The following is a 9,586-nucleotide window of genomic DNA, read 5'->3' as shown; positions in this document are numbered from 1 at the left end:
AAAATATTTTACGTTCAAACAAAGACTAAAAAAAAAAAATCGATCCAAGTTTCCCATCAAATTCAAATATTTTTGTCAGAGGATATGATTTATGTTACTTTGCCATTTCGATTTTCATTTGAGTTATTAACGATGTTTTCTACCCCCTACTCGTTTGTCCTTCTCATTTGGACTTTTCTTCTCTTTCAATTCTCGGGATAGAAAGAATTATACTACGTATTAACCGTGTTAAGATTTCGACTATTTTTAATTTGAGTAAGTATTGGATATCTGAGAGTACCCGAAAAAATAATACCCCAACCAATCACACAATGTTTATCAAAGCGTATTAAAGTTTTTTCCTTTTTATTGAATGGTCATCAGACGTGAATATTCAATCAACAATTGAAATGTAAAAGTACAGGGACAAATTGACAAAAAAGTACAACAGTCCAACATTACAATAGTTAGATGTTTTCATTATTGAAAAACATGTTTGTGTTTGATTGCATGCAGGCCAAGCAATGAACTCAAAAAGAAAAGAAAATAAGAAGAGAAACTAATTGGGGCCTATATCATTGGTTAATTTTTTAAAAGCAGTTTTCAAAAATATAAAATATTTTCTAAAATTTTTAAATAATAATTTTCTAAAAATAAATATTTCTTTTAACTCATTTTTCAAAAAATGTAACCAATTAATATAAGTTTCTCAAAAATGTCAATGAAACATACCCTTCATCTCTTATATTCTTTACACTTTTAACATTACAAAAAAACAAATTTAATAAAGTTCCAGAGGATCAGACAAATTGGAGGTCTATGATGGGAGATGAAACAAGAACATGGAAGGCGTTAAATCAGGGCCGACCCTAAGTTTTTGGGGCCGGGCCTACTTAACATAGTCTCATTCTCACGTAAAAATATAAAAATAAAAATAATTGTAATTAAATTAATGTCTTAAAATAAGTTTTATAACCAAAATTTAATCAGGAGCTTACACAATTCATTAGCCACTTGAACCACCATAATGAAAAAGTATTAAAAAATCATTCTCATCTAAATGTGTTGTCTTTTCTATTTTTTATTTGAAGAGTTGAAACTATTACAAGACTTTTTACCAAAAGAAAAAAAGATAATGCAGTATTAAACTCTGAAAATTTCTCTTCTTGTATTCTTAGATGCAAAATCTTCAATTAAACTTTTCTAGAAGTTTATTTTCAATTAAAATCAAAGTAGTAGTCTGTTTAATCTTTCTTGTGACATGATTGATCGCAAATAAGATTTTAATAACTTCAATTTTGAAAAACGTCTTTCTACATAAGCAACAGTAACATAAATAGTCAATAATATTCTATACGCAATGCATGCATTTGGAAAACAATTCATTCTTTTCAAAAAAATTAATATTGCACTTGCAGTCATTTTTTTTTTTTTTTGGGTAAAATGTTGTGTAAGAGTTTCAATTATGCAAATAAATCATTCCCATCAACATTAAAAAAAAAAAAAAATTGCCATTTTTCAGATTGCTTTCAATAACAAGTCTTCGAATCATCATCATTCCAATGAGTTTAACCTATCTGAAGTAGACAAAAAACCAAAGATATTCTCATATTGTTGATATTGATCAAACCTTCTCTTCAATGACCTAATAGTTTGATCTATTATATGTAAGAAATAGTGAATTCTAAAATAATATTTGTAAATGTAAATCAACGTGTGCTAAGTTTAATGTTTAACCCCTCTTTCTCCTTTAGGTTCTCTCCGTTTTTTTAAATTAAAGTAATATATCATATTCTCCTTCACTCAGGTTGGGCATAAGTTTATAAAAAAAAATAAAAAATAAGTTACGAGTGGGATAACTCGATTGAGCTATATGGACTGCATTAAAAAGAAGTCAGATTAAATTGTATTATTCTCTACTCAAATTGAGCTTAAGTTTTTTTAAAAAATAATAATAATAATAAAATAAAATAAATATTAAATTACAAGTGTACTGTATTTAAAACGAAACTGTATTTACATTGCCCTTCACCAACTTTTATTTATAGGCTCACAAAAAAGTTTGAGGGCCCTCCAAAATTGGGGCCCTCTGCGGTGGCACTACCTAAGGCCGGCCCCGGCGTTAATTACCAAATAAGAAGACAAATATTACATCAAGACAAGAAGCAAAAAAAAATTGAAGTCCCCCAAATTTGGTGTCATGTGCGGTGGGACCCAAGGGCCGGCTTTGGCGTTAATTACCAAATAACATGACAACTAACAAACAAAATTTGAAGTACAGAAATGGTGTAATCAAGATTCAAATTGCATTACTTTTCAAAAAAAAAAAAAAAAAGATTCAAATTGCATGTTAGTTGTTGCAACCAAAAAAAAAAAAAAAAAATTTGAAGCATAAAATTACGATTTTGGACGGAGATGGAAAAATACAATTGGACATAACGTGGTTCTGTCACACCCGCTAAACGATTTTGGACAGAGATGGAAAATGTCGTGTCTGTCCCCTGGAGCCTAACGTGGCTCCATCACAGGCGCTAAACGATGTTGGACAAAGATGAGACATACCAGAGCTGGGATGTTCCATGAACAGGAAATAGTTTCTATTTTGCAAGAAATGAGCAGTAAAAATAGGCGGTTGGTGAAATGATATATTGCAAGGAACTTGTGTGATGATATATCGTTAAGTAGATGTTGTTGCAGCTATATCACTCATACCAACTTATTGATACAGAAAACAGAAAATATGATGACAAAGCTCATTACACAACATTTTGAGCTCACATAATTAAGAAAAAGTAATTAAGTAAAAACCAAAATCTAGGAACCTTGGTTTAGCAGATAGTCTTCGAGGCATTTGATGAAAGTGAGAGTTGACTTGGTAGTCTGCAGTGGCATAGGATCAGTTTCTTCAGCTTCTGTCTCGTACACCATCTTGGCATCAACTATAGTCTCCGACTCTCCGCCCGCCGTCAGCTGGAAAATGGTTTTGTAGGAAGAAAATCCAAGATTCAGGTAACCTCCTTCTATTACTTCCAGTCCTATTTGATGCAGGGACTCGTCAAAGTCCACAATCTTTTCCTTCTGGTAACTCATGTGTGTTATACCTAAAATTTAATATTTCGAGTACATGAATCACATTAATATTGAAATAAAATTGAAACAGTGTCGAGGCATGACGGTCGGTTAGCTGAATTCACACATCATTGCGAGATTTAAAGAGGGTCAAATGTACACAGTCTTATTTTTTCGACGGCTTGTTTTCGATAGGATTATGAATGAAGTAAAATAATGAAAATTGGAAAGCGTGACTTACCGGAGCCAAAATTAAAGATAAAAACAGTACCAGGGCCACCATCTCCTTCGATCACTTCTATATCTGTCACGAAATTTGGAATAGCTTTTGGAACAACAGAAATTAAATCCTTGGACAAAGCATTCCAAAAAGCTTCAATCCCAACTCCAACCTTTGCTTGGATTGTTGCTTCCTTTCTCATGTCTCTCTCTCTAATGCAAATCCTTTCAAAAGATGAGTGATGTTTTTGGGGTTTCAGGGAAGGAAATTATGAGGGAATTTATAGGAAAAAGTGAAGGGACAACAGTACTTGATGATCAAAAGCATCTTTTTATTGAATGAGACAAAAAGGCTGGACAGACGTCCTTCTTCTTCTTCTTCTTCTTCTTCTTTTTTTTTTTTTTTTAAATGGTGAAAAAATGAAAAAATGAAAAAATACTGTTTATTGTGATGTCACTTTTAAACATATAGGTACCACTTTTTGTGTATACAGGCATCACTTTTTATCATTAGGTATCTTTTTTTTTTGTACCTGATACACAAAAAGTAGTACATATGTGAATAAAAGTGGTACATCTATTCCCAAAACAAAAGTGGTACCTCCATGCAGTGATACCTATGTGCGTATCTCAATAAGGATAAGGATAAATAGTGTTTTTTTAAGTTCACGTCAACATTTTGGTCAACTTCATTTTTTTCGAAATGATGAGACTTTGATTCCATTAAATATTAGTTATTAGGCTATTGGCACCATTTATTTGTAATAATCCCTTTTTCTTTTTTTTTTCATAGCTATTTTTCAAAGAAACAAGGAGAAATTTTCACTAGCTTGAATAAAATATTTTCTTGGCTTTGTATATTAGATACTAAGCTACTTTTAGTTGTAAATGATTGATAAAAGCTTTTCTTAGCAGTTTATATTTTCAAAGATGCATTTTGTTATATATATACGCGCGCGTGTGTGTGTGAAACAAGGAGATTTTCACTAGCTTGAATAAAATATTTTCTTGGCTTTGTATATTAGATACTAAGCTACTTTTAGTTGTAAATGATTGATAAAAGCTTTTCTTAGCAGTTTATAGTTTCAAAGATGCATTTTGTTATATATATATGTGTGTGTGTTGCTATTTGGTAAAAAATAATGGGCTTAAATCATAAAATCTTAAATACTATCATTTTTTATATCATAAAATCTCAAGTTGTTTGTAAAAAACCCTAACAGTATTGTTATCACTTTGTCACTATTCTGTTAATTTGGAATGTTTTCACATGCATTGGTAATAAGATTTTAATGACAAAACTACCCTTGTAAGAACACATGTCAACCATGTGCTATTAATTTTTAGGGTTAAAATCATAAAACCCCACTATTATAAAAATTTGATCATAAAACTCAGCTTGTTTCTGAAAAATCACACACTTTTAAAAAGTGATTACATTACCCTAATATCCGTATCTGTGATACCCCTCAATTCTAGAGCCACGGGTGATCAAGTCCGAGTACAGATCCGAGGGATACCAAACAATTAATATGTAAACAAGCAAGAATAAAACTGAATTAAGAATAAATTAATAATACGCTGAAAGAAAACTAAAATAAGAATCCTCAAACTTGAAATAATAAATTAATATAATTTAAAACCGTACAACTCGGGAATCCACCTAGTGGACCCCTAATCCCAAATCCTTGAATAAATTTACAGTATTAAAATCCAAAACCAAAATAGAAAGGAAATCCTATATAACCGGAAGAGTGAGTGTCTGTATCTGCATCAACACAATCAATCTCTAAGCCTGGTACTGGCGAATACCTGAAAAATAAGAATGGGTTAGGCCCACATGCAAGTTCCAATCTACTATAATCCGTACATAAACCCGATACGCAGATACATCCTAGATAGCTAGGCAATATCTACAATAGTCCATATATATATATACACACACACTATAGGATGCTCACTAGCCTATAACATAGTTCAACCTAGGTAGAAGGTGACATATAAAACACGTTTTTCAGTGGCCAAGTACCTAGACCTACCAGGGAACATTAGCTATATCCAGCTACTCAATCTTTGCAATATACGCACTCTAACCATGATCAGGAGACTCAAGCTCATACCACGGTACCATAAATATATATATAAATTCCTTCCTAATACTGAAAAGTAAAGCAACCATCCGTTATGTCGTTTAACTGGTTTAGTTGACAGGACATACATCCATTTAGGATTTAACTGTTTTAGTTAATCCATTCCTTATGTATGAATGGGTATGGATTAGTACTGTGACCTAATCCGTCCCTCCATATGCCACCGTCCCATACCGGTGCATATATGCAAATGATCCATAAATGATGCAACATTTTATCAGCACATCAAATAAATCCACATAATCCAAGTAGTTGATAACACAAAATTTAAACAGTTCATCAACTAATAATCCAGAATCCATCCATGTAATTAACAAGACAAAGTTTAATAGTTCATCAAGTTAAAATCCAGAATCCATTTATGTCATTGACAATTTAATTCATTTAACTGAAATTTCAACTAACCCATAGTACAGTCCAGCAGTTGACAACATTAACAATAGTAAAGTGTCAATTATAAATCAGAGAATGACAAACTATAACTCAGAAAATCCACAGTTCTAACCAATATTTGCTGGAATATGTAGAACAGTTCAATAATTAAAATAACAACCTCCATTTAATTAATGAAATCTAATTTATCAGTTCCTTAATTAAAATCCAACCTATGCACAGATAAGGTCTAATAGACACATGACCCTATTCTATACCCAACATAGTTTTCAAAACCATCCTCCAATCATCTAAGTTGCTAAATTAAATTTACGCAACTAGATACTTTATAATCACCAACAATGTGCGTCATTACTTAAAACTCCCACACTGTGAAAACCTTTTGCATATTAGAATAAATTATGCATTTTGAGTCCTAATATAGCATAATATCATGTTTAGACATCATGCAACAGTCTGTTAAAATTTTAAAACAAGACTTAGCGAATTAGTCCTTCCTATCCGTTAGCAGCGTACAAAGTCGCATATTTTTACCCTGTACCGTTGTATACTTCCCTGCAATTAATTCCATGAGTACTAAGATATTAATTTATTAGAAGTGGCTCTAATATAGCATGGTGTAATGTTTGGAACCCATGTTCCAACTCTTTTAATTGCTAGACACAGTTTGAGCAATTAAACCTTTACCGTCCGTTATGTCCGTAAACAGTCTGCGACTTGTCTTAGATTTTCCCACCGTTTAATACCTTAGCATATAAATAAATTAATGCATCCTAGGGCTCTAATATTTCATGAATTAATATATAACTTCATCTGCCTAGCCCAAACACAGCTCAGAAAAATCACTAACGAGCCAAACAACACACAAACCATTCCATTAAGTACATAGAATCACAAAGCCTGCTCTTAGAAACATAGAGCAGGCTCTAACCTGCATAGAGCCGACTCCCATAACCCTTGGAGCCGGCTCTAATAGAGGGGGAGCCGGCTCTTTGCTTCCTAGAGCCGGCTGTCTCTCTTTGAGAGCCTCCTCTGCTTCAACTGCTTCGTTCTGCTTCGTCCGATTGTCGTCTGTGATTCCGACAAAGTCCAGTGTCCTATTCCAGACCTCTTTAAGATTATTAGGGTTCCATTAAAGCTCTTAAACCCCTAGAGACTCCTCCTATTCCAGTGTGAACTAATTGACAAAAAACTTAAACTACACACAACAGCTTATGCAAGAATAAGTTTAAACTTTAAAAAAACACAGAACAGATTACCGAAATCGTCTAGCATGCATAAAGTTCATTTTTAAACGTTTAATTAAGTTCCTGGAGTCTATATAAGATGCACAGAACACAAGTTTACAAGAGAGGAATAAACTGAAACTTGCCTTTAGGTTTCGGTTTGAAACCTTTCAACACCGTTGCTAAATTCTCCAATGAACTGTAGACTACCTGCAACTCTCCTACGGTTCCAGTTCTATCTCACCCTCAACCTCTTCCTTCCTCTGGGGTACACCCTCAGTCCATAGTTGAAAGCTTAATTGATTCGCCTAGTTTTCCCTCTGTGTTTTCCATTCCAACCCTCTCTGTTTTTCCTCTTAATACACTTTTACGTGAAAAAGGATTTGTCCCAACCCTAGCAGACTTATAAGAACAAATATATATAGCCGCCCCAGGTTTAATTAAAACCTAACCTAAGTTGGCATCCAAACCATATAAAAATAAAACCTTAATCCTATATCCAATACAAGACCAAATAAAATAATTAATGTAGACAACTAACCAAATAAGTCATACAATGCACGTCATTTATCATCAGATAATTAAATTAAAACAAATAATCAATTAATTTAAAATACCAATTAATCATCCAATTAAATTAAAACAAAAAAATAATTAATTTAACACAAAAACAATGCTAATTAAACATATAGCCAAATACTCACACAAAACACAAAATCCAAATAATTAAATAAAAATGAAAATTAAATTCAAAGAAAATTTAATTTAAATTCCAACTATATCTTTTTAAATATTAGGGGTATTACAGTATCCGACCCCTTAACCAGGTTATGAGATAAGAAATTTAATCTTACTATTTCATGTTATATTAAAAACTAAAAATTATTTTTTAAAATCACAAAAATACCCTTCAAAATTTAAAAAATTATATGTGTGAGAGAGAGTGGTGAGAATTTTAGAGAGAGAAAGGGTTGAAAAGAAGATTAAAGGGTATTTTTGTAATTTTAAAAAATAATTTTTTATTTTTAATTTAACATTAAATAGTAAGGTTAAATTTGTCATTTCATAGCTCTGTTAATGGGTCAGACATGAATATTAGGGCAATATGATCACTTTTTAAAAGTGTAGGGGTTTTTAGAAACAAATTGAGATTTATGATCAAAATTTAAGAATAGTGAGGGTTTTATGATTTTAACCCTAATTTTTATTTTTATTTGTTTTATGCAAGATGATAATGTTGTAATTTGTAAAATATGAAATTTTGTTTTTTAAAATAAAGTGGTATATTATAAGGGTAATTTAGTCATTTAACAAGTTCTTAATGATTCATTGACAAAATTAGGGTAAAGTGATAACTTTGTAATACTGTTAGAGTTTTTACAAAGATGTAGTAATTTTATGATCTAAAATGATAATATTAGAAGTTTTATGATTTAAGTCCAAAAATAAATAACATATTACAATATTGCATAAAATTCCAGTTATTGGGATGACACTTTCCTGGTTACAAAATTGCAATTTGTTATTCTTCTTGTAGTGACGAAAACAGTGAAGATTGGACTTTTTTTTTTTGTTTTTTTTTTTCTTTTCAAAAAGGTGTAATAGATATGCATGTGCAACACATTTTTTTACTGTAGCATCCAACCTCATCCTTACTTTTTTTGAGGAGGACCAGTATGGTGGTAGTGGAAGATTCTACATTATCAGAACTGCTTTATTAAAGCAAAGGTACCAAATTGAAAGAAATGGACAGGGAGATTCCACATCATCAAGATGATGATGGTAGGAATCAAGGGCATGAATAGTGGTCCTTTTGGAACAGAAATATATCTGCAAAATTGAGATTACATGATCTCTTATCAAGAGATGAGATTGAATGTTGAATCCGGTTACAAATAATATTGTATGCGTGCATGTGTTTGAACTGTCCGGAATTTTTATTTTTTTTCATATTTCTATCATATCAATATAATGTGATATGAGAATGAGAGGAGGGGTGGGCACAACTGGATAAGTCCAAATTCTGTATGGTGCACTGGTACTCCACAGTGCACTAAGGACGGCTGAGCTGAGTCGGCTGACTTTAACCCAGCAGTAGTGGTGCAAGTAGGTCACTAGTGATGATTTTTTCTGGGTGATTAATGTATCCGTGTTCATGCTACTTAGTCATGGTTTTGTCTATATCGATTAATGTAAGATGTTTCGTATTTGCTGGTTCTTAATTTTTTTTTTAAAGAATTCAATATTGTTACACACATTTATAAATCCGATTTACACTAATATTCGTCCAAATTCATTACACGCGACTAATTTCGCAACTGCGAACCATATATTTAGTCAAAATCCTTATTTCTATTTTCTCTTATTGAGCAATTATATGTAGCAGTTGCCACATATAATTAATAAAATAGTGAAAATGATTTATCCAGGCCTCCGTTCGTAATCATATAATCAATTCAATTTAATTAACCATGAATTTGGTGTTCGGACTTCTGTTGTTGTGCTCTGTGTCTGATCTGTTGAGCTCTCTATATATGTAGATATTTCATT

At 31.8% G+C, this 9,586-nt stretch overlaps 1 protein-coding gene across 1 annotated transcript; it reads right to left on the bottom strand.

Annotated features, from left to right (window-relative positions):
* Window positions 1-2,598: 2,598 nt before the first annotated feature.
* Window positions 2,599-3,541, bottom strand: LOC132307727 (phytohormone-binding protein-like). Its single transcript, XM_059805566.1, has 2 exons — window positions 3,290-3,541; window positions 2,599-3,080 (listed from the first exon to the last, which is right to left on the bottom strand). The coding sequence occupies exons 1-2, from the start codon at window positions 3,468-3,470 to the stop codon at window positions 2,794-2,796; spliced, it is 468 nt and encodes a 155-aa protein (XP_059661549.1). The 5' UTR covers window positions 3,471-3,541; the 3' UTR covers window positions 2,599-2,793.
* Window positions 3,542-9,586: the final 6,045 nt, after the last annotated feature.

This window comes from Cornus florida, unplaced genomic scaffold, assembly GCF_030987335.1.
Source record: "Cornus florida cultivar Cherokee Brave unplaced genomic scaffold, ASM3098733v1 CherokeeBrave_3.0.0_Hap2_Chr05, whole genome shotgun sequence".
In the NCBI taxonomy this organism is placed as follows: Eukaryota; Viridiplantae; Streptophyta; class Magnoliopsida; order Cornales; family Cornaceae; genus Cornus; species Cornus florida.
Note: the sequence above shows the minus strand (reverse complement) of the source record. Positions and strands in the feature narration are given on the sequence as shown.